Genomic DNA, 25,772 nt, shown 5'->3' on the forward strand with positions numbered 1-25,772 from the left:
ATTAATGAAAAAGCATATCAAAGACGATTTAAAACTCTGTGGTTTCTTTTTGTTGTTGTCTCTGGTGCTAAGAGGCAGGTATGTTTAGTGCTGCGGTGACACCACCATCTCCAGAAGATCTGGAGTGGGAGGTGTTAGCGTGTGATGCAGAGGCGTGCATCCGTGTGCGTGTGTGAGGCACATCGCCTGGAGTTCCAGGATCCCACCTTGTCCTTCTCCCTCTGGACGGCGCCCTCCATCTCGCTGAGCTTGCGCTGCAGCTGAGCGATGATCTCCGCCTCGGCCTGCATCTGCTCCAGCTCAGCCTGCCGCTCGCCCTGCAGCAGTGCCCGCTCCATCTCCGCCTGGGCACATCGCCAGTCAGGGCTGAGCGCCGCCCAATCTCAGGCCTTACACACACCAACTACTACTAACCCAGCAAAGCCAACAAAATACCAGGATATACAATTTACAACTGAAGAGCAAATGTCCAAAAACTTACTCAGTCCATGGGATACGTCTACAGAGAAAAATTCTGTGGACTTTGGCAAATTTAACGGAAGGTCTCCTTTGGATTACATGAGCACTGAATGAGTTTTGGTTCCCAGTACAGTAACATATTACGATGAAGAAGCCTGACTTTAGGTCATTGGTGGTCTACCTCAACAACAATAAAAATATGCAGATGGTTTTGAAAATTTGCTCTTCTATTACTTCACCTAAACATCCTAAAATACACTTCATAAAGCTGTAAGATGCAACGTAAGAAAGTTGACATGGCTGCTGGTGACAATCAGCTACACAGGAAGTGACATGGATCTACTTCCTGTCTGTTAGCACACTGAGAATTCCCAGTCCTGCATTCTCCCATTGGCTTCACCTCATGCCTGGACTCCTGCAGCTGTTGCTCCAGCTCGGTGACTCGTGTCTTCAGCTCGTCAACCCGTGCCAGGACTCGGACGCGCTCCTCTTCCATGCAGGCCAACTCCTGCCGGCCGGCACTGCCCAGTACTGGTGAGTCCTCATGCTACGTGAGGGACAAAGTTAAGTCATCAGCGGTAACCTGACCCAGGATCAGCGGGCATGCTACGTATCTCTCCCTGGGCCCCCACCTCATGATGAGTGCTCTCAGTGCTGCTGCACTCCTCCTTCAGGTTCTCCTCATCACTTTCCCTAGGCCTTGCTGGGGCCCGCAGAGGTGCCGCACCAGCCGTCTCCATGGTGGGTCTCCTGACCCCCCCCGACTCGCCGGGGAAGCCCAGTCGCCCCGCCCCCTCCATGCTGGGTCCATCACTCTTGTTGTACTCAGCACAGAGGTTCAGGATGGTCTCCAGCCGCTGCCGCTCCTGCAGATATGGAGGAGGGGGGAGAGGGGAAGACTTCAGAGTCAATGACAGCCAGGAGAGACGACCTCATCGTGACTGTAGGGTGCCCTGCAGAATGTGACCGGTAATTAGGGCCTCCCAAGGCTTTTGTTGACTTTATACCCTCATAAAGCTGCATCCTGTCTCACAGGATGGTCATGAGGTCTGACCTCAATGACTCCTACGCACAGCTGAGTTAGATTTGAGGTCTCACAGGCCTACTGGCAAGAAACCCTCCTTCTCACATGGTTACCTGTAGAACACCTCGCTGGGTCTGTGGTAGACAGAGTCCACCTGAATCGACCAGCTTATAGTCGGGGCTCTTTTGGCTAGTAAATGCCTTCAGCTTCAGCCACATCCTCCAGCACTACCCATTCCAACGTCAATTGCAAACCACACACAGTGAGGGGGACCAACAGCTGCTGCCCTGGGCCCACCCTAAATAAGCCAGAGACCCCCCCAACCCCCACTGACCTCCCCATGCCCCCTGCCCATCCCCTGGACCGCCAGACTGTGTGACTCCATCACGCCCCCTGCCCATCCCCTGGACCCCCAGACCGTGTGACTCCATCTGGGACCAGTTTCGGCCTGGCAAGCCTGCGATCACCCGACATTAACACAAGGTGGCGCCTGAAGACTTACAATTTCCACCCATTTATTTAGCTTTATATACTACTAGGGACTCGACTGTACCACCACCTATGAGACCTTCACCTATCGACATTCTAACTACGCATCTGCACCTTTATCCCCTACGCTATCTGTAGCTCACACACAAACACCTGCAACTTGGAGACACAAACACACGCTAATAATGCTCTTGCTAAAGATAATGATGAAGAACAGAATTCTGCCTCCTTAAATAAAGGTACATTAATTAGTTTAAATGGCATGTTTTCATTCATTTTCATGAATATCAGACCCTAGTAAAGGTTTAGCCCCCATATCATAACACTCTAGTGACCCTCCTGATGAAGAGGCTCCATCATGTAAGGAGCGACCATATCGCCATTCATGGAGAACATCGTAAAGAAGCTACCAAAGGCCACGTAATCGCTCCCAGATCCTGCGCGCTGAGCTGCCCACATGCTGCTCTTTGAGGTCGGTGCGATCCACAGAACTCCAATCGACTCGCATCCCTGCCTCCAACGGCCAATGCAGCATGTTCGTAAACATGGTCCCGGTCACACACCACACTCCTGCGTGCCCGATCTCAGCAGGTACCGGACGGTATGCATGACTGTAGGAAAGTGTAAAAACTGGCCCGAAACACGTCCAATTCAGCTGATCATTTCTCTGTTATTTAAATTTTTTTTTTCATGAAAAGAAAGGATATTACTCTTTGTGTCACCCAATATCTTGTCGTTATTTCTTTCAAAAACTTCACTTTAATTATCCATTGAAATGTACTGATTTTCTGGATTCTTCAACTAAAATATTGGTCAATTTCACCCTCAATTTTCTCATAGAATCCCCAGAGAAAGTCCATTAAACAAGGAATCAAAATAAAGCTTGAAAGCTTGATTTGATGCATAGTAAAATGCCATAATCAATGAGAAACCTGCAGTGGAAATGAAAGCGAGGTCTCCACTCATCATTACTGTCTTTGGCCACAAAATAAAACATTTTAACTTATTAAATCTAACCTGGGCCACTTTTTAATGTTTACATGCCGGTATCCAGTCGCAGTGCCTCAGAGACTCATGATTCGCTCACGAGCAAACAAGCCAAACGCCACCCAACCGAAACCAATAGCGGCAAGCAGCAGGGACGCACATTCCGACTGGACAGGACCGCAGGGACGCTCATTCCGATTGGACAGGACCGCAGGACGCTCATTCCGATTGGACAGGACCGCAGGGACGCTCATTCCGATTGGACAGGACCGCAGGGAGCAGAGAGTGGCGCAAATGCGACTGCCCTCTGGCAGACTCACCCGCATGGCTGTGCACAGCGACTAGGAAGAGCAGACATGCACACGGAGCTCCGGAGGTCGTCGCCTTGTTCTGTGACACGCTGACAGAGGCTCGAGACAGATGAACAAACAAGGCCCCTCCCACCTGGCAGCACCCTCCATCCCAAACACAGCCTTGACGCTCCTACGCAAACACTGCCCAAGATGTGGGTTATCTCAGAGGTAATAAACCTCTCCCACACCGTCTCATCACCCCCAAGCTGTACTATCAGCAGTATAGTGAGAACCTGGAACATTCTGAGCAGTACTTTAAAGCCAAAAAAACCCAGAGCAAGACCTGTCTCTCTTATACAGAGCTGTCAGCTCACGTCAGTCGCCTCTCCCGGTATCACAGCAAAGTGTTAAAAGCTAACGTGTAGGCTTGAACACCACAGAGAGTGAAAATTTTCAGACTGTCCTTTGAACTAAGTGCCCTGAGCACTTTGGAGGAAAAAAAATGCACAGCCCCGAAGCCAAATAAAGACAGGAATCGACCTCAAACGAATATAAATAAAGCCTAAGTGGGCACAATGGGATTTTTGACCTTGTGCTGTGCGGGTTTCAGTAGTGTCTATACGGCTGGTTCATCATTTTTTGGGGCCCTAAGCAACATTTTATTAACCTAGTTGTTATTTGCCATCTTCCTTCCCATTCTGACAGGCTGATCAGATAGGGCGCCCCCTGGTGGCCGCTGGGCCCTAAGCAGCTGCTCAGTTCGCTTATGCCTTGGCCGCTGACCCTGAACAGCTGCCACCTGCACAGAAACTGTTCAGACTACACAATTCCTCCCACGTAAAGCCCCTCCTGCTCTTTATCACCGCCGGCCCTGCAGACGTAACAAGGTCTCTGATCCTCTGAGAGGGGGCCGGATCTGCACCCTCGCCTGGGGTCAAAGGTCGACAGCGTCGGATGCTTAGCTTTATAGCCATATTGACCGGCTGTAGCCACAGTAATTGGCTGTTTCCCCGAAAGCCCCCACCCCAGAGAGCTGAGGCATTCAGCCCCCCCCCCCGGCAGGACAGGGTCCATGTGGGTGTAAAGTCCACAGGCGGCCCCCGCCCATGCAGTGCCCCACATTCCAGAGCAAACTCACTCTGTGCCGGGCCTTGTCGTCCCCCCTCCCTCTCCGTCTGACACACATACATAAAGTTTCATTTTCATTCTTTCCGCGTCTGTTTCGGCGCTGCGGCGCTGACAAACACAGACGGGCACGCCAGAGCGCACAAGCAGTCACGTACGCCAGCGGTCTCCCCCTCACATCCTGCTACTGACTGGGCCGAGACGCTCACACCACAAGCCGGTAGAGACTGCACTGGTGGGCCTCCTATTCCTGTCCGCCACTAATTTTAGGACGGGGTGGGTCTGAAGGTCCCATCTCCGATGCAGCAAACGGGTGGACAAACTGTCCGGCTCTTGGGAAAAGGCTTCCCCAATCTCACACTATTACGAAACGAGAGCCCTTAAAGCACATCACATAGTGTAGTATTAGTGGTGCACCGATATAGAACTTACTGAAAATATTTTTGTCTAATATTACCGATAACTGGCCGACCTCTGTGCTTCACAAATCAGTAGCGAAACTGATTCTGTTGATGTTACTTACTTAAGGTCCCATGAACAGAGTAGAAACCACATCATTCAAGCTTCAGGAATGTTTATTGTAATTCCGAGAACATGGGGGTAGCGTGTAGGGAATGAAATCAAGTGCTGAAAAAAAATAAACATTCACTTCTAGTGAAAAGAATCAATTACAAGCTGTTTTAAGTACAGATGAATATTAAATGCAATAGTATTAGTGGTATGGGTATAGATATAAATATTCATATTTATGGCACATGAAAGAGAGTGATGTGTGATCCGTTGGAGGCGGAGAGACATCAGTGAAGCAGGGGGGGACTTGGGAGCCTGTAGCGAGGTTCTGAGTGGTAAACAAGCCAATGAAGTCCCTTCTGCTCGGCTATGGAAAACGACTGATTGTTCAACTTGATTGTCGCATTTATTTCAGAAGTTGTGTCAATAGCTTTGGTGCTGTTTGAATACTGACTAAATACCAACCAAGACCGATACATCAGACCAGTGCTGATGTCTTAATTTCATTGAACGCTGGCTGATACCAATATGTTGTGCATCTCTATGTAATGTAAAACGAAAGTCTAAAAAAGTGGCAGGACCTGTATGGATGGCGGCCCTGATCAAATAAGCAGTTCAGGGCGACGATTCACCAGCTTCCTTTTGTGACGCTGCTCAGATTCTGTCGCCAAGGGCAGAGGAGTTCAGTCCGAGTTCATGCATTCGGCCTGTGCTTGTTCTTAATGTCCTGAGAGGGCAGTCACTGCTAACAGCTCTCCAAACTCCGGCAAACGGGCTTTTGGCACACACCCAAGTGTGCAGAAGGCCGCTTAGACGTCCTGGGGGGTTAATGACTCCCCAGCAGACGCGCCAGACAGTGGGAGGCATACGCTGCGGTTTCGAGAAACCAGACAAGGTGGCCCGGTATTTAAACTCTGCACGCGTGGAGGACGGAGGATGGTTGAGAGGCAGGCTTTGTTGTTTGAAGGTAACCCACACAGCTTCACTGTTTGCTGTGCAGGTATATCGCACAATGAAATGTAATCATTTGGCTGCGGCTGTTTACATCTGAGCAGTTCTGGGAGTGATCTGGGTCACGGGTCTCACATTGTGACGCAAATGCGGGCGTCCCTGGGAGACTGGACCATGCAGGCCCATGCTCAAAGGTCCGGGCCCATACCCAGGACGCTGTACACGAGACTACATCACACACTGGACTGCAATGGTACTCGGTAATGAAGGCGCTAATCTGCTTAGCAGCTAATGAGCCCAGAGTAATTTCAGCGCCTCTTAAAGGTCAGCTGATCGCGGGCCTCCTCGAGGTTCCGTTGACCGCGGTGCTTTTGGCCACCTTGCCATATAATCCAAGTTCTTGGCCTCCGAAGCGGACAGACATGTTGAGACCCCCTGCAGGTCAAAGGGCTTCTGAACAACCATGAGACGAGTCCTCAGCCCAGCTTCCCAGGACGAAGCTCGCCAGCTTCCCAGGATGAAGCTCGCCACTCCGCCCCCACCCCAGCCCGAGGCGACCCCCCCGGCCACAGGGGGGAAATTACCCTCTCTAGTCATGCATAAATCGAGAATAACCCTTAACCTCCCACCAACATCAAAATGCAAAGTTGAGCTTTCCGAAAATTTATGCCGTGGCCAAATAAAAAAATGCAAAAGTTTGTGTCGCTGAAAAATGGGAACGAGGAAATTCCAGTCCTTAAAAGCCCCCGGGATTGTGTGTGTGGGGGGGGGGGGTCCCCGTTCTCACAGTCAAGCACAAACATCACGATCTCAAAACAAGCCTACCAGAGATGACAAGCGCTTGATATCAGACTCAACACTCCCAACAGCAACCCGCAGCTGAGGGAACAAGTTCCAGACGTCATGGAGATGCTCATATCTCGCCAAAACTTAGAAGCAAACCATAACACCACACGGGTCAATCTGATCCTGGATCTAGGATCGCAGGAGTTGAGAATCTGATCTGAAAGCCTCGAGCACTGAAGGTTATGCAGAGGGAGAAAGGCCAGTGTCATCAGAGGCGTTTGCCGTTTCTATAGTTATCCTCCACGTTAGACGGAATAAACTGCTCCACGAGACCTCATGCCACCCGAGCGCCATTCTGGGGAACGGTTTATAAATAATGAGAGCGCATTTTAAAAAATATACAGCACGCAGGTACCTTCATCAGAGAGGAGATGTTGTTCAGGAAGGTTGGATTCTCCTGGACCAGAGCCAGGAGGTAAGCCACGGCTCGGTCCCTCGCCTCGTCCATTCTGTGTCCCGTGGCGCCAACGCAGCTTTGGGGTCACGGACGGGTCTTCCCCTCGGCCGCTCTCTGCCCCGGCAGCGTGTTTCGGGACCCTCCTCTGAGCCTATGCCCAGTTTCCAGCTGACGTGCTCCTCATAGCCGGGAGAGTGCCCTGCAACTGACAGTGGCACGCAGCTCGGAGACTGGGTAGGAGGGGCTTAGTCAATGAGGGGGCGGGGCCACAACCACTGTGAAGCTATAAGGAAGGCTTGCTGCTAGGGGAGGGACGGCATGTTGGGGGGCGGAGGGGGGGGGCGAGCTTGTCTCTAGGGGAGAGGGGCATTTGGGATGAGAATGTTACGAGTATGCAACAGCTTTGAACACTTCTGTTTAAGCTCCTGTCTTACGGTTGCAGACAAGACTGGAATTGCAAATCTGACCCTCATCGGCAAAGAAGAGATTTTTCGTTTATTACAGGAGTAGGGAACTTCTTCCATGGAGGGCCGGTGTGGGTTTTTGAGATGACCTCTCAATCAGCCAATAATAAAACAGTGGTTCTCAACTCCAGTCCTGGAGACCCACTGTTATTGGCTGACTGAGAGGCCATCCCAAAAACCTGCACCCCATGGATCAGGTTCCCTACCCCAGATTTATAACACATTTATAATTATTAATTAGTTACAGAATGTACCGTTACATGGACCAGAGAGGTGAGTTTAGTGGTTTGCCTCACCACCCCGGCACTGGGAATCCTGCCCTCGCTGTCTGCGTGCGTGTAGTTTACATGTTCTCGCCATTTTGTGCAAGTTTCCGCCACGTGCTCCAGATTCCCGCCGCGGTCCAAGGACATGCAGTTAGGCTGATTGCCAACCATAAATCACGCACCGAATATGACCATGCGTGCGATTCTACCACAATGAGATTTGAAAGAAACTCTCATTTTCAAAATTAAAAGCATAATTTACTCAAAATTACTGCATAGATTGCCAGTGAAAACATATCCTTGCGTGAAAGAGATTTTAATTTAATTTATTTGTAGGAATAAAAGCTGTCTCTGGTTTTACAAGCCAGATGTTGGTGCTGTAGAGACCTCTAGTGGACTGTTGCCTTCCTGCAGCTCCTGGGAGGATTATATATGAAGGCGGCTCACTGCTGAACGGGCACAGAGACGCTGGCAAGAAAAATCGGCAGCCATCTTTCAGAGGAAAAGCCGCACATGCAGTCGCTGTCCCTGCACGGACTCTGCCGGTTAAGGGTATGGGGACCAGAAGGTATACAGTTGTTGAGAACGTATTTACCGTGTAAAATATAGAACCGCGTAAACTGCTAATATGAATTAGATAAAATTACTCACAAAATGTGCTTTAAAAACAGTCCTTTTGCCAAGGATTTTAAAAAAAAACTATAGTGAGAAGACCTTTTATCATTCACCAAAAATAACTTAGCCCACCTGTAGTATCACAAAACAAACAAACGCCGCTACAAGCAGCTTCTCCCAATAGCAGATTGCAATAACAGACAGAATGGTCACTCTTTTCTATTCGCCTGTCCAGCCAGAACCACAGCGTTTGACCACAGCTGCACAGAAACAGAGCAAGATGGATGTTAGCATTAGCCTTTGACACCAACCACTTTTCATTAGGTGGTAAATGGTAGATGGATCCTTTCCCAACCGGTTCTCCTGCCACGTCTGTCAATCCCAGTAGGCCACGCTGCGGGGATCTGGGCAATATGGATGGGGATGTAAAGTTTGCTGCCATCATGGAACATTCTAGAGGTGCTACTGCCAGGATCGGAGCGCAGCGCACAGACCTACACACGCTGAGGTGTCATTGTGGACGTGTCCGTCACAGGAACGGTAAACTTAAAAACCTAAAGAGCGATGTAGTCTCTTTATGGAGAGGGTACTCATTGTTTGGAAGGAGGACACAGACTTATGCAAGCCCTCCAGAGCTAATCAAGTTTTTTCCACACCCCCCCCCCCTTGCTGTAAACTTACACAGGCACAAAGGCAGAGACGAGCAAGGACCATAAACATCTCACGCTAGACACCGCAACTTCAAAACCACTCGCTCAATGTCGTCGCAATTTAACCAAGAGCAAGGAAAAAACACAGAAAATATACGAGCTCAAGACCAGTGATTTATCCTGCACTTAACCCATGATTTAATGCACAGTCCATTAAAAAAAAAAACCCTCCCTGTCCGTGCTGGGGGGGATTGCTAAATTATACATTATAAAAGCCCCTCCCTCTTGAGTTGCCTCCCTTTCCCAACCGATGTACCCATCTTTGTTCTTCGTGTGACAGTAAATTTCACATTCATATTACAAGCAGCACTTTGCATTGCATGTTCTTTGTATGCGGTACAAAGAAACTGAAATACTTCTTCTGACATGCAGAGTACTGAGCCAATCGAGCCAATTCTCTTCCCTGTGGTCAACGTACGAGTGATGGTGTGAGGCACAGTGGGTAGAGACAGTGATCGCAGTTATCAGAAGGGCACAAGTTCGAATCCCTGATTTGGCAGCACGCTTACGCCGCCGGGCCCCTAGGTGAGGCCCTTAACCCTCGACTGCTGCAGGGACGGTCGGATCCTGCTTTCTCGATTATACGTCACATTTGGATAAAAGTGTCTGCTAAATAAATAGCATGAAATGTACCCGGGTTGCTGCCTCTATTCCAGAAGGCCCTGGAGACGACGATCTTCTCTCCTCGGCGATTTTGAAACTCTAAGCGTACATCTGAGTGCAGAGGCGCCCAGGACGACCCATGATGTCACTACTTAGAAACCTCAGCGGGGCGCTGAGGCTGTCAGCGACCCGGCGGCGGGCATAGCGGCTCCCCAACGGCGCTCCATGAGACGGGTTCTGCGTGCCAAGTATGCCGGCCAAGAAAGTCCAAAAACCCACCTCCAAATATAGCATGGACTAACCACATGGTGAGGTATGTCCCAAGTCCAGCCCTCTGCCAGCACCAGCTGGGGGCGGGGGGCATCTCGGAAATGAATCACGCTCACCCACTGGGTAAATATAGCCCCCCGGACGCCAGTGTCTTGCTGGGGGGGCTTTAAAAGCCTTCAGGAATGTGCGCTGTCTCATCGCTGAACCTCTGAGATCCTCAGTCCTACAACTGTGACTGCAAACAGATGGATCGGCATATGAACAGCTTGGGCACTGTCCCGCGGCACAGCACCACCTGCTGTTGGGAGGTTAAACCGACTGGTTCCATAAAACGGTGATACCAAGATAAGCAACTCATCAGATGAGTCATTGCAGAACAAAAAAAAAAGAAGAAGAAGCGGCACCTGAACTCCCCCCCCCAGCTGGAAAACATTTAATTAGGCCTAAAGTCACACGAATCCTAGTGCCTTCGTTTTGATTTCAAGTCAGTCAAGTCAAATATCAGAAATCAAAACCTCTCCTCCCTGAAAAGCCAAACCAGGGGGCAAGTCGAGTTAGCCAGCTTCACCTTCAGTCTCGCCAAGTCTTTCCAGCTCTGCCCGCTGATCACCGAAGTAATGTTCATGCTGTAAAAAGATACGTTTGCTTGGAAACGGCGGCTGGAAAATAATCCTTATTGTAGCATTTCTTCAAATTGTTCTCCGACTTGCCCCAGGCCCATTAAGGCCAATTTTAAGGCAGGGCAGTTGCCCATTATACCTTAATGTGCCCAATTATCCTTTATAAATAGGCTAACGTTGTGCAGAAGCAGACAATAAGCAGTGTAACCCTATAAAGATGCCCGGGGAGGCTCCGCCCCCTTCCTGTCACTCTTGATTACTTAGTTGATTATCTGATAGGTCCTGGGCAAACCCAGACGGTAGCCCCTCTCGGCCGTTCCTTCTGTTTGAAAATGTCAGCTGTCAGAATCTGTGCTGACCCCTGACCTTTCACCTTTCTCCACTGCAGACAGATAACATCTGTAGGCCGTAGCTGAATCTCAAGATGCATACTTGACCATACTAGTGTTCTCCTGTACCCGTTTTACATCATCTTCCATTGCCGAAGGCCAGTTCCAACACTAAGGACAGAAGTTCAGAGGACGGTAAAAAATCCCTGGATGTTGGTCTTGCTCCGCCCCAAATATCGACAGTACACTGGTTGCATCCTCGCCGAACTCGACCAATCCCACAATTCATTGCACCCCAAGTACATTCTTGGAAGGCAAGTTCACAAGACCAGTCTTGCCAAGACCACAAGTACGGTCTTTGTGTTCTTAGTATTGAGATTCTCCCTGTCACTCTCGGTCTTCGTGATGAAAAACAAAGTTTCATTCAGGTCGCATCAAAGCAGCGGCTGAAGGTCAAGCCCACCCCCAATTTAACTTAGCACAATGCCCAAGGTGATCGGAAGCATTTTCGCTAATTATTTTTAGCCATTTACTCGTTAATGTCATCCAGGGGTCTCCTGAAAAAAAATTCAGTCCAGACACCTCTCTCAAGGGCACAACAGCTATCTGGACATTTCGTTTTAAGACTCTGCATCTAACCCAGCTCACCTGAATTCATGCGACAAATTAGAGAAGAAAAGTATGGGACAGGGGGCAGGATCTACAGTGACTGACAGGGAGATTGACAGCCAATGAGGAAACGGATGGGCTTCACCATTTAGACCTAGTAACTGGAGAGAGACGGAGGGCCCTCCGGTCGAGAGACCAGCCTCCCCATGTGAAGTGGATGCAGACCTTCGCAAAGCTTGGACAAAACGAAGTTACCCAGGATGCCCTCGCTCTGCAGTGTGTCCACCCGCCCAATAAACCCCCTCATGCTCAACTAACAATAGGTTGCCATGGAAACTACCTCCAGGCAGAGGAAAATGATGCTCATTCTGCTCGCGATGGAGAAACACCATGGATCTTAAATGAGCTGAGAGACCTTCCTCTCTATCAGCCTCCCTGAATGGAAACGGGCTCTCCAACATGGTCCACTCTTCCATAGAAATGTCAAAAAAGGTAACAATAAAACCAATAAACTGTCCTATACTACTAACATGCATTTTTTTTTTAGTTAATTCTGTATGCATGGAAGGGCTGAAAGCAAGCCCACGCAACAACCCAGAAGTAGCTGGACCGTGTGACAGGCAGCGACAAACTCATTGGCCGGTGCTGGGAAGTGCCGCGTGCCGATTGGCCGGCCCACTTACCAGCCTCTCCATTTCCTGCTCCCGGAGCCTCTCCTCACGCTGCCGCCGGTGGTACTCGAGCAGCTCATCCTCGTTGTCGCTGATCTCCGTGATGCTGTTCTTGCGCTCCCTCATCCCTGGGTGTCCGACAGGCCTCCCCAGCTCAGCAGACATCTTGCGGGGGGGCCGGGGGCTGGGGAGTGGGGAGGTGCCAGGGAGGGTGGCCCCATAACCCACTGAACCTTTCCTCCCGCTGTCCTTCAGCAAGCTGGAGGTGGGCGATGGGCTCCGGGCTCGCACCCCCCGAGTCCCGAAAGCATCGTCCGGGGGGGAGCCCGCCTTGCGGCGGAGTCGCGGGCTCTCTGGCACCAGCTTGGCGGGGGCTCTGTCGGGTGGCCTGAGCACTGGGGTGGTCCCGGGGAGAGCACCGGGCAGCACGGGCACGCCTCGCCGACCCAAGGAGGGGCTCAGAGGGGGGAGCTCGCGCATGCTAATGCTGCCGCCTCCGCCGCTGACCTCCTGGTTGCGCCGAGCCAGACGAGGGCTCTCTGGAGGCTGCAGGAGGCGCTGTTGCTGCACCTGCGAGCCGCCGCCCGGGATGATGTGGATGATGGGGTCCAGCGGGGGCTGGAAGGAGCGCTGGGGTGGCGAGAGCTGCCAAGATGGGCTGGCAGTCAGCGAGCGGTCCGCAGGGCCCAGGTCGTGGAAGGGGCTATGCGGGCGGTCTTGAAGGGCACCCGCCCTGGAGACCTGGGGGACTGGGGAAGGCGACGGGCTGGGAAACTTGGAAGTCAGCCTGGGGCTGCCCTGCTTCACCGAGAGCCTGTCCAGGGAGCTGCTCTCCCCAAGAGCCAAGGACACGGAGACCGATGGCAAGCTATGGTTCGGCCGGGGGCTGTTCGGGGCCCTCTCCAGATTCAGACCCCGACGCGAGGGGGTGGGACTCGGGGGGGCCTCCAGCAATACTTTCCTCTGAAGCTTGGGGCTCTCCGGCACCCTGGGTCCGACACTGTAGCCGGACAGCGCGGTGCGGGGCTGGGGGGTGGGTGGCTGCACCACGTGGTTGTAGCTGGACGAGCGGACAGGCACCGGGGGCAGAGAGGGGGCCGGATCTTGGCAGGGGCCTGGGGAGGGGCTGGTGTAGCTCCCGCTACTGGCCCCCGACGGAGAGGAGAGTGGGGAGAAAGGGGGCGAGGCGTTCTCGTAGCTGGAGCCCACGGACATGGCTCCCGGGCTGGTGGGCGGGGACAGCAGGTAGCGGCCCCCGCCATTCACCACAGGGGAGAGGGGTGACTGGGCTGCCGGGGGTCCAGCAGCCTTTTTAGGCTGCAAGGACGCGGAGGCCTGTGGCTCCTCCATCACCAGCGAGTCCATGATGTCCTGCAGGTCCTTCTCGATGGACGTGACCAGCGCACTGTGCTCGGGGCGCGTGCGCTCCCGCGGGACCGGCCGGGACTCAGGCAGACCCGCCTGGTGGTTCCCATTGACCAAGCTGTCCGAATCTGCAAAGAAGGACATGAAGGTCAGCGAAGGGGTCCACTACAGATTTCGGGCCCCATGAGATTATATCATATCGGGCCCCTAACCCAGACCAATCCAATTGTGTTCCAAATTTTTCAGGGCTTGTGTCACTCTGAGGCCCTTACAATAATCCCTATACCCCCCCCCCCCCCCCCCTTTTACCCCACTGGGGAGTAGCCTGGGACCCCAGCAATGTGCCAACAAGCACAAGCACAGAGAGTAACCTTACAATAGCAAGGAATGAGGCACTGATTGTGCTCCAGGCAATCGATGGCGCGGAGCTAGAGGCAGGATTACGGGCGAATTTCAGCCCCGCGAAGCCAAAGGTGCGCGGCGGGCTGGAGCCTCGAAATATTTTCGCTTTTTTAGCCTCACTTTAATCCGGTTGCTGGAACTGTTATGTTTGTAAACTGCAGTCCAGAGCCATATTTACACCAGATGCTATCTTGCTTCCGGCGTGGGGTGGAGGGTTGGGGTTGATGAGACCCCAGTAAAAAAAAAAAAAAACTTAAAAAGTAGATTTTATTGGTGCCAAACCTGTAAGGACCCTGATCTTTCTGACATGACAGACACAGGATCCAGAATCTCTGGAGCCAAAGTGCTACCAGCTTCTGATCCCGGTCCGAGAGGACCACATGATAATGCCGAGCCTCGTTCAACCAATCGATCAGTCAGTCTTTTCTCCAGGAGTAGGAGTGGATGGAAGGAGATCAATAAATACTGCCAGAGTATTAAAACCCTTACGAAGCTGAAAGAGGAAACGCAAAGTTGTCCGACGGCACAGAGGGGGAACTCATTTACTCATTTGGCCAGTGGGGAAGAGACAGATTTATCTGGAGGAAGAGCCACGTTGACCTTGTAGCCAGTCAGCAGGTAAGGTGTGGGCTCACCTGAACTCATGCGTTCAGGCATGAAAAAAACGGAAGCAAGCGGAGCATCACTACCTTTTTCATGTATAAAAAATGGGTTTTAAAAAAGCAGTTAAAATATATACACCTGACTCGTGTCTATACAATTCCATCGAAGATTTAGTCACAAGAATAAGTGAAATGTCAATACACGGCGCAGAAACAAATGGTGGGTCTCGTAAATCTCTTAAAACGAGTGTCCAGTGGGACTGAACACAAATAACGCTTAGAGACGGTCACTTCGGTTAACCAACGCTTATGTACGCTGCCTCTGCTGTCATTGCCAAAATTTCCTTTGTTGCATTCGTTGCCTTTAGTACATTTGCTCAGAAAATAGACGCATATTTCTAATTTGACAACGAGCCTTTTAAAAATTAAATTGTGAAATGCTTATCAATGAAAAGACACGCTCTTTTCAATTATTATTCCCCCCAGTCGTATCTCGCAGATAAAATTGTCAGTTACCTGCGATGTTTACTCACGGAACAAAACAAAATCACAGCACGGATTTATGACAGAGAGAGAGAAGATGCGCCCGCACACGCACTCACCGGGACGGAAGGTCTGACAGCGATGCCGGCGCTCAGGTGCTTTAATGCGTCCCAGCTGCCAAACTGCCCTCAGCCTTCAGGGAAACGATCAGCGGCACCGTGACCCTCAAGCCTGGCGGCTGCCTGGATCGCGGTCCGTTCGCCGGCTGCCACTGGCCGCTCGCAGCCTCCCCTCCTTCCCCTCCTTTGATGAGCCTCCGCTTCCCTCCCCTTCCCTTCCCCTCCCCGCGGTAGCGATGTGACTGGCGGACAGCGCTCCGGAGGGGCGGTGCGATCTCCGGATTCCCCCTTTTAAAGCGCCCCGTCCGCCACTTACGGCAGCGCATCTCCGTGTGGAACCGGCGAACATGGCGAGTTACTTCCACAATCCACAGTTTATCTGCTCAGAAATAACTCTCTCAAACATAATTCATAGGCTATTTTAAAAGCCGAAAACAAAAACACATTCTGTCTTAACGTGCACCGTAAGCAGATATTATATATTATTATGACTATTATTTAATGTTGTGTCAACATATTATTATTATTATTATTATTAACAATAATAAATTATTTTTTATTATAAATAACAACAATATACGGCGGAAACCAGTGTTTAAAAATACACTGAAAAATAAACATTAAACCGGTTTTAAATCGAATACTCATTTGCTTCAAACAAATGTATCTATTGTTTTAGTGACTCGTATAAACGGCTACAGATCAAGGCAGGGACGAGAGGAGATATCGCGGGAAAGGAAATTAATGTCTACGAGATGTGATTAGATTAAAGTCACTGTGTGTTGCGAGGATGGCAATAAGCTACATCACAGGAGAAAATGTGAAATGGGGAAAAAAGAGGGTGGGGGTCGCTTAAAACTTAAATACAACACACAGTTGTCAAACAGAGCCCCAACGCCGTGTGAATGTCTGGAATACAGAAAAGCCCGCAGCTGCTTGAGGGACTGGAGCTTGTAAAACAGCCTCCCCAGTACTGAAACTACTACTCCCCAGCTCCGCCTTCCCATCAGCTGCCTAAGACCCGTTTTAGAAACGCCTTCTTGATTTCTCAGGGCTGCTGCTCTTTGCACGTTTGACCATTAGGATCTCAGGGAAGGAGGTGACGACGCCGAGGGGCACAAACCAACACGGGGCACCGCCGCGTGAACACGGACCAGTATGACAGTATGACAGGTGTTGTGTCAGCAAGAGGCTGCGAGGAAGTGAAGTAGATAATAGGCTCAGTGGACTCCTGGACGCGCGTTATTTCCTGACGGTTCGCCTGAAACGTGGATATAATCATGCAATCCTTTTATGTTTATGACCCACACGCCGAGTGACGGTTTTCTTCCAGACTGAATACTGCCTTGTACTGGCGCTGAATCTGCTCATTTCTGCCCTCTGCTGGCCTCTAGTGGAGTACAGCACGTACCCAGTCCAGTTAGGAAAAACAGCTGGGCCCTTTCTCTTCTCCTCCCCCCTCCCACTCCTTCTTTCAACTGCCACGTAGAAACAAGTCCATGTTTAATTAGACGCCAGCCGTACACTACGGGGCGCTCTGTAATTAAAAATGACGTCACATAGGTGTTCAGATCCCCCCACCCCCCGGGGCTGATTGCAGGGTTTACATGCATCTTCGGGGGGGGGGGGGGGGGGGGTACACGTTTCCCTGACAGCACAGTAGCCATTTTTCTAGGGCACTAAACAGTCTGTTGAAAGTCTGTGGGATTCTCCTTAGCAGGGACAGAGTAACAATGTTTTCACAACTAATATGGGCTTTTCTTGCTTTGAAAGAAAAAAAAAAAACCCGCTTTGCGTATTTAAATTAGTTTTTTGTTGTTATTTTTAATAAAAAGGCCTCTCCTTTGTTTTTGTTTTTTTAAGACCACATCTGTAAACGAAAAACAAACAAAAAAAACAAACAGAAAACGTATCTTCTAGATATTTCAGGAGTTCCAATTACAGGACCAGCATCACAGCAGGAAATTACATCCGTCTGAATCTCTCATGAGAAAACAGACACAGTCTTGTGTAGAAATGATTTATCATTAGGCAGCATAAAAAATAATTTTAAAAGAAACATAACAGTGTCCCTTGTCCCCAGCCCTGACCACAACCAATCCCCCAGTGCATTCTTCAGCATGCAGGCTCAGCCCCCCCCCCCCCCCCACCCCCCACCCATCGCACACACCTGTGGAAAGTTTATAGCCAGCAATGCATCAGTCTGACCAACTCACCTGTCTGGGCACGGCATTTACATCTATTTATTTACAAGTCGAGATGCAAGCAGGGCCAGTCAGTATCTGCGAGGCAACTGGTGTTATGGACCTTTCTCTAATGATTAGAACCCATAACCTTCTGGGGGCGGGCATGAATCCCTAACCCGCTGCGCTGCACAGAGCCTCTCTCACGCCAAGGGCAAGCTAGCCCTCCTCCCAAGGACTTCAAAGTGGGTATTAAAACTGTCAGCGATGAAGGGGCATTTCTGCTGGCAGTCACATGAGCGTCACTAAAGCTCAAGGCTGCTTCTCACCGGATTAAACATGAAATTAAAGCCGGACGCTCTCTGCCGGGGCACAAAATGCAGACACGTGCAGTTACGGCATCCGTGGCGAGCTGAAGTCGGGCTGCGTGGTGGGCGATACGGTTTTCTTCGACGTCTCCCTGTCAGACGGATCGTAACAGCTCTTCTGTGCCCGTAGATCCGTTTGACGGGGAGACGTTGAAGAAAACCGTATCCGCGACCGCGAAGCCTGACTTCAGCTCGTCACGGACCCCGTAACTGCACGTCTACCACTTCAAGTCAATGGATGCCAATTGCAGTCAGGGTGGGGGCACGTTTCTCCCCTAAGTGGCAGGATATAGGTGTCAAGGTGGCAGGAGGAGGGTAGAGCCAGTTTGAAGGTTGGTGCTGCGCCCCCCCCGTGGTGGTGGAGACTCACCTGTGTGGATCCTGTAGCCCCCGCCGGGGGTCTGGCCCACCCCTGGCAGCATGCTTTTCATCCTGAAGGCCTCTTCTGGGTGGTTGAAGCGGAAAAAGGCCGACTGGCCGAAACACAGCATACAGCCTGTCCAGGGAGCAAACTGAGCGTTAGTGATTCGCACTGGCGGGAGCGACCAGAATCAGCCGACAGCAGTTCAACCGCGAGATGATTTGCGGCTTCCTTGTAGTTGACATATGTTTTGCATAAGAATCTGCATAGGTGTTTCTGTCTTTTTGGAAGTAATTTGTGTTTTCTCCCAAAACAAATGCATAAATCAGTTCAGTGGGATAAGTCTGCTACACAAAGGAGGTGCTAAAATTCACAAATAATATCTTGAACTGTGAGGGTAAAAGACATAAGGCCTCAGTTTAAGGCAGCATATTTAACTCCATGACCATAGATAAACACCGGAACAAAATCCAGGCAACATAAGGATATGTCATATACAAATTAATGGGCTAATCAGAGTGAGTGTTTTTTCAAATAAGCAAAGTACCAGCCCCGCCTGAAAGCTGATTGGCCCCTCCCCTGTCACTCACCGATTCAAAGCATTTCATTGGCTAATGATAAGGTTGACTTCTCTGTATGAATTTTGGCCCCTCTTATGCTCCCACCATAAAAAAATGTGATTTTACGTTTTAAATTGTAAGTGCTATGTGATATAACTGACCCAATCCAGTATGACGGACCATCACAGAACCAGGCACTAAAATGTATTCTGGATATCAAGATTTCAACTCTTCTGAGTTGCATAAATATACATAGGATGGTGTTATCCTGATGTACTTTTAGGGCTGTTAGATGTGTTTAGGTACCACAAAATGGTTTGTGGGGTGGGGGGGGGGGCAGACTTTGCTGGTCCCTGAGGGCATGGGGAGTCGGAGAGGGGGGGTGGAAAACTTGGCATCTGTGCAGAAGCTCATTAGTGTGCCGACGGCCCAGCCCAGCCCGTGGGGCGGGGGAAATGAAAAAGGCCGACCGCAGTAGTGAAGCCCACACACCCCAGCGTCAGGCTCGGAGGCTGGAGACAGCCCCCCCAAAGAAACCGGGTCACAGAGTCTGCCTGGCACCGGCACAGAGTTTCGGGCAGCGCCATAGACCGCCGGGCCGAGGGAGGCAGATCTCATTTCCCAGGGCTGTGACTCAGCGGCCAGTCAGCCCCGTTACCGGGGGAACAAATCGGCCGGTGACACCTCGGTAAATACGGCGCTGAGGACGTAAGGGCGTCCGCGCCGGAAATCTCGGTGCCCCCCCCCCCACGCCCATGTGCGTAAGACCACCTGCCACTGGAGAGGTGGAAAAAGCCGGAAAGCATGTTTGTGGAAAGAAAAAAAAAACAAAGAAAACGAAGGGCAGGTGCCCTTTTATTTCGGGGGGGGGGGGGGGGCACAGCATCCCACAGGGAAAACTGTCACGCCGTGTGGCCGGCTCCCGAGAGCCCTGCCAGTTATCGCACGGCCCATAAAACCAAACGGGCAAATAAACACCTGCAGGCTACACGAGGGTGATCCGAAAAGATCCGTGGAAGCGCGTGGGATTATTCATCCAGCTCAGCGCCCCTCCCAGTCTGCCCACGTTTACCGTGGGACACAGAGGCGTATGAGAGACGGGACAGGTCCAGCCGTCCTGCTGACCACAGATCACGCCCCTTTAATTCGCTTTATGGCCATTTCTGTTGCGGCTGGTCCCCAAGCGGCTGATTACAAGGAAGCGTTTTGGGCTGTAACAGAACGAGCGTTAGGCCGCTACAGGGTGAGGCCTCCCCCGGCAGCAGGAGAGTCTGAGGTTCCAAAGAACATCACAACAGCTTTAAATTGCCCTTGACAGCACTTGGTGTGTGTGTGTTGGGGGGGGGGGGGGCGGCTTGCAAACGATGAGTATCCAGCCTGTTATATCCCACCTTAACTATTAAGTTACTGAAAAACAGTTACTGAAATTTGTAGGCCGAGAGGCAGTGACGGGCACGCTGGAGGGGTGGCATGAGCGGGGCAAAGCAGAACATCTGCCAATGGAAAGGAAAGCACCTACAGCGAGGAGAAGGAACAAGACACCCAGGAAACATAATGCCCATATAAGGGACCCACTCAGAACCCGGGCCTCGGGGGGCCCCCACACAGTCTGCATTTTAGCTCCCTCCCAGCTCCTAGAACACCGGAACCAAACAATCAATAACAAACCAACTAATCAAGAACACAGAATAGCTGGTACAGGTGCGCTGGGAGCTGCGGACTGGCTGCAGATTGACTGGATTGAGAAACATCAAGTTAAGGGGTTGTTCAGTTTAGGGATCGCCTTGACAGATCCCACATGTATGGATTTCTGGGGGCGGGGGTGTGCACCGTGTGGGTATAAATGATACATAAAGGTATCAAAAACGAACTGCACGGCCAAGAGCCTGCTGGAAAAGAGAGAATAAATCCCAGCATGCCCCGCTTCCACCTCAAAAGCGCATGGTAATGAGCAATAAACAGGAGGCCCTGCAGTTCCAAAGGGGCCCCCCATCAGGAACGGGTCGGGGTGTGGTGACTCGGCACTAAACAGGACCATTCGTGGGGGGTCGGCGTGTCCCTCATTGGAAAATTGTTGGTTCAAATCCCAGTATCAGCAGTATAATTTCATTGTTAGGCACCGGAGCAAGGGCCTTAACCCCCAGTTGCTTCAGGGACTGGCTGACCTTGCTTTCTCAAAATATGTATGTGAGAAGCATCTGCTAAAAGAAAACTGTGCCATCCACAAGCATGACGGCAAACTAATATAACTCCATTTCTCGTCCTCGTTTCGTAAATTGGGACACAATTCTCCCAGTCATGCGTCACCTCCACAGCATCCCATCCCATCATGCTTTGCTGCGAGGAATCCGTTTTATACTTCGCCAAAAAAACAGACCTCCGACACAATGCTGAATAGACGTGTTCTCAAGAATCACTGGGGGAGTGATCTGTGACAAAGAAACAAAATCTGGATTTGTAGCTTCTGGACCTAAAATGCCCAGCATTGCAAATGTTCAATTCCATGCATGAAACAAGTCCTTTGTCTTCACGGGAGGAAAAATGAGATACAGGATACAGATTTCCCATAATCCTCCAAGGAATAAGTGGTAACATGTAACATGTAGCTTCGTTTTAAAAAAAGCAGCTCGTTAATGGAAATGGCCGCCCTCTACTCCTCCTTGCCCACAGCAAGAAGAATTAGGTCCTAGTAGATCTAACCTAGATCTGAAGGCTGCTGTTTACAGTTAGCAGACAACGTGTGATGTTGTCTTTTCCTGGACTGATCCCCAGAGGAGGGGGGCTCGGCTCTGAAGCTGGGAGTCTATCCTGTTTAAAGTAATGCACAGAAAAAGCCCGGAAAGACCTTCATGCAAAGCGCACAGTGTTACACCCCCCCCCCCCCCCCCAGTCCCGGTCTGCTCTAAAAGCCCTGTTGTCTCCAGGGCTTCAGTATCTTATCTCTGAAGTAGGATGTGATAAGACAAACCGTCAGACTGGGGTGAACAGAAGACAGAAGAGGAGCGGTTAGTGGGTGGGGGGGTGGAGGCCACGGTGCCGAAATGCCCATCTCCTCCTGGAGCAATTTTGGGCAATTATGAGATGCAGCGGCGCAGGAGACCTGGATGAGATGCCGCTCCACACGGCCTTCGTCTGGTTTCCCGCCTTTGGTCATTTCTCCTATTTTGACAGAATCTGCATCACATTCAGGTGCCGTGACGACAGCCACCACTGACCCCTGGGGTCAAGGCACGGGGATGCCGCTACTGTTAGTCCTGGCGCCATGGCAACCGACCGCTAGTACTATAGGCAACAATGTTACTGGTATCAATACTATGGCGACCCATGAGACCGAACCAACCAGAAACAGCACCGTCCAGATAATGTAGCTCTGGCCAAATCCAGGGGTGGAAAATACTGCAGTGATTGATATATCTCAACTTATAGATGCTACTGCTGCTATTTGTACTACAGACACTACCCAAGTTACAATGGTCCGTGTTACAATATTTCATCTTTACGATGGCGATGATTATTCTGCACTAAACCGACTGGGCAGTTTGTCCCATTGCATCTTATCCAAATATCTGGTTTTGCTTACTTATATATACACACTCTACATTGTTTGTTGGTTATTGTTCTATTATAATACTCTGTTATTTTTGTCTTTTATTTTGTTTTTATCTAACGTGATGAATTACACCAAAACAAATGCCCCGTTCGAGGACTGCACGCGGCAAATAAAGTTGACTCCGATTTTGATCCTGTTGTTTTTTTCCAGTTGATAGCCTGAATCACTGAATTACCGTTCATGCTGTAAGAATGACTATTTATGCTGCTATTAGCGCTGTAGCCAGTTTTAGCCAGTGCTGATAGCTACCGGCACTGGCACTGGCACTGCGATGGCTGGTGCGGTGCTTTAGCGCGTAGCGCTAATGTCTTACGTGACGTCAGCATCGCTTCAGCCCCCCCGGGAGGTGGCCTACTCCCATTGTCCTAATGATCCCGACCGCGCATCATAAAATAAACCCGTTTAATCTCACGACGGGCGTCCACCCCCCCTCCCCGGCTGACGACTGAGACCTCAGTTTTACAGCCTCCGTTATCTGGTTGGCTCAGAACCTCACCGACATCCCTGCGTCTAATCTGTTCTGGCCCCTTTATTGAGGGCAGGCTGGGGAGGGGTTTGGGGGGGGGCCTGTGTAGTCGGCTGGCTGAGTGGAGTGGGGGCCCTCTCCAGAATTAAGATTCACAAGGTCGTTTGTGGGGAGACAGTCTTAAGCGGCAAGAGGCAAACGGGCCCAACCAGGACACATAAATCTGCATCGCTGGTACCAGGAAAGAGCCTCATCAGCGACTTAAACAGGACATTATCCAACTCATTCCCAGACTCTTGCAAACCCTCCCATAATGAAAAGGTATGATTCCTTTTTATACAGCCATAATTACTGATGACTGATTATTTTCTTATATGTTAAATTTCTTAGACGATTAAAATACATTTCATTGACTAGCTGATCCTTCTACTCAGAGTGAATTTTTATTCAATTATGCAGCTGGCCACTCAAGTAATTCAGTATAAGTCTGTTTCTCAAGGGTAAAACAGGAGAACCTGGAAATGACAAGCTTTGTACTACGAGTCCCTGTCCCTGGCTACCAGCCTCTTAATAAAAATATGAATATTTATATCAAGGCTGAGATAAAAGGAGGGTGTGAGTCAGATCAGAGGTTGCGGCTGCAGCCTGTTTATTACTGTAGGGTCCTAAGTCATGACTGCATTTGCATCTCCATGATGCAGCTGTAGTGTGATTCTATAAACGCGGCCTAAGAATACTCAGGAAAGACAGAGAATCAGGCAGGGCACCAAGTAACTGTCCAAACAGACCACTGCTCTTATTTTCTAGTACGTTTTTTAAATTCGAAATGGTTACATTTATATTTTGAAACAAATTTACACACAGTATTTTTAGTATTCTGGTCCAGAACTGGTTCGATCAAGTGTCACTGGGTGGATAAAACTGTAGTGTGCAAATCTCTCTCTCTCTCTCTCTCTCTCATACACACACACACTTTCTGATTCTTCACTCATAGCTTCAAGTTGGTGCACTGAGCCAGACCCCTGTACCAGGAGAAGGACCACTGAACTGCAGTCTGCTGAATTACGATTTCATCAGCTGACTTTGCCTGACTGTTTTCTTCAGGAGCTGAATATTCTGCCCAATTAACTATGTGTAATTTTTTTTTGAAAAGCAGCCACACTATGGAGAAATTAAGTAAGATCTATTGCAGCTAACACATTTATACTAGAATTCCCCAATGTATTCCTCATCTACAGCAGAAATATAGGGTCAACCTAGAATAGACTGCAAAATAAATATTATGTGAAAAAGCTGATGAAGTAGAAGCATGGAGTTACCATGGAGTTGGTAGAGTCTACAGTGGAGAATGACTTGCAGTAGGAGAGACCTCCACTACGAGCTACCACAGCACTCATCCAAGTCTACACCATCAAGGAGATATACCAAGCCTCACCCATACGATGGCATTTAGCCCCATGTCCTTTTGAGACCCCCCCCCCGGGGAAGCCTGGGTGTTTTGTCTGCCGGATGCCTACAGATTACAGATACCCCACCACAGCTACTGTGGGACACCTTCTGCCAGCAGTGTTTGGATTATTAGAGAATCTAGACCTTCCTCGTGCAATTAGAGCAGCCCATTATCTCCCCCCATAAACACCCCGACCACACTGTCAATTTCAAAGACGGTTCGGTAATCTACCGCGTTTATACTTACATGTGTATATAAATGGACTGAGGCGGGTTCAACATATTCCCTCTGAGGGTTTCATATTTTTGTTGTAATCTCCTCTCCGGAAAGGAAATTAAAAAGACCACCAGAGGAGGGGAGATAGCAACCACACTACAGATCTGGCTTCCACCATCAATGTTTCTAGAAACTTCCTGTTAACCTGTTATCTGAAGACCCTATTATTAAAGATGGAAGATACATCTACGGAGTAAACTATCATTTGTGAACAAGGGGAGATTTATAATTTGATTTATACCACCGAGAACCATATATACCACAGTTACATTTTCCCAAGTGCAAAATTTCCAGAAACAAAAAAACGCTAATTACAAACCAATACGGTTAATTTCGAAAGGACCATTTAAATTTAGAGAAAGCTGACTGGAAATCTCAAATTTATAACAAAATATATTTGACACGTGGACGAAAATGTCGACGAACAGAAGCCAGCAGACAAGCGACATAAGTCTGACAGATGTCCAGGTCCGTCATTTCCTCGCCGCGTTACGCAGGTCCCTCTAACAGATGGCTACCATTAAACACAAAGCACATATGATACGTATCTGCGCGATTTGGTGCCAGACGTGCGCATTTTCAATATAAACAAGGACAGGAAGAATCAGACGAAATATAGCAAGAACTAAAATTAAGAAGTAAAATCACAGAATCGTCCACATCTGCTGACACTGGGGAGGATTAAATATTTATTTCCTTCGACACTATTTAATCTATACTGACCTTAAACTATACTATACCACTAATGTGCCGAGGGTCATGACTCGTGAGAAAGGTGATAAGGATCTAAAAATAGAGCAGTAAACAAATGTTTAATTGTTTTCGTTTAACAAACAATTTAATTGGTGTCAACTGAAGGCAGACAAAGTTAGCGTGGAAATTCCCGGCTGGTCAAAGATCGGATTTATGAACCAACTAGGTGAAGACTGCATACAAACTATACGGGGGTAAATAAGTAACAAGAACCAAAATTTGCCGAAATGATCGCGGCAAATAAGCATCTTTTACACTGAGACGTGGCAGTTTGTCTGCATGGACTCGGGGATCGGGTGACGTTACGAAAGCGGGGCGTTATTAACGACCCTGTACTCCTTTTATTTATTTCCATGATTAAACTTTATTTGAGCGACTCACCGTCGGCAAAAAGGGTCCCGGCGACCGGCCAACGACAGGGTAAAAAATAAAGCTCTTACGAAGACAGTTGACAGCAGCCCTTGGTCGTGCTGGCCAGAAATAGAAGTGTAATAATATATTGCCTGCCAAAGACGACGCCAAACTGAACAAGAATA

At 49.8% G+C, this 25,772-nt stretch overlaps 1 protein-coding gene and 1 long non-coding RNA gene across 8 annotated transcripts in view; one reads left to right on the plus strand and one right to left on the minus strand.

Annotated features, from left to right (window-relative positions):
* The window catches only part of LOC111846280 (pleckstrin homology-like domain family B member 1), a 77,208-nt gene that overhangs the window by 19,418 nt on the left and 32,018 nt on the right, over window positions 1-25,772 (minus strand). For 6 of the 7 annotated variants that reach the window (XM_072702135.1, XM_072702137.1, XM_072702136.1 and 3 more), the window contains 5 exons: window positions 18,131-18,256; window positions 12,251-13,731; window positions 1,092-1,325; window positions 860-1,006; window positions 207-344 (listed from right to left, as the gene is read on the minus strand). In XM_072702135.1, coding sequence (XP_072558236.1) covers window positions 207-344; window positions 860-1,006; window positions 1,092-1,325; window positions 12,251-13,731; window positions 18,131-18,256 — 2,126 coding nt within the window. Of the gene's footprint in view, window positions 1-206; window positions 345-859; window positions 1,007-1,091; window positions 1,326-12,250; window positions 13,732-15,209; window positions 15,392-18,130; window positions 18,257-25,772 lie in introns of those variants that run through there. The other variant, XM_072702139.1, reaches the window with a different exon arrangement.
* Window positions 22,864-24,668, plus strand: LOC111846282 (uncharacterized). Its single transcript, XR_002838851.2, has 2 exons — window positions 22,864-23,078; window positions 23,752-24,668. It is a non-coding gene; the product is annotated as an uncharacterized lncRNA (long non-coding RNA).

The sequence above is a fragment of the Paramormyrops kingsleyae genome, chromosome 18, assembly GCF_048594095.1.
Source record: "Paramormyrops kingsleyae isolate MSU_618 chromosome 18, PKINGS_0.4, whole genome shotgun sequence".
In the NCBI taxonomy this organism is placed as follows: domain Eukaryota; kingdom Metazoa; phylum Chordata; class Actinopteri; order Osteoglossiformes; family Mormyridae; genus Paramormyrops; species Paramormyrops kingsleyae.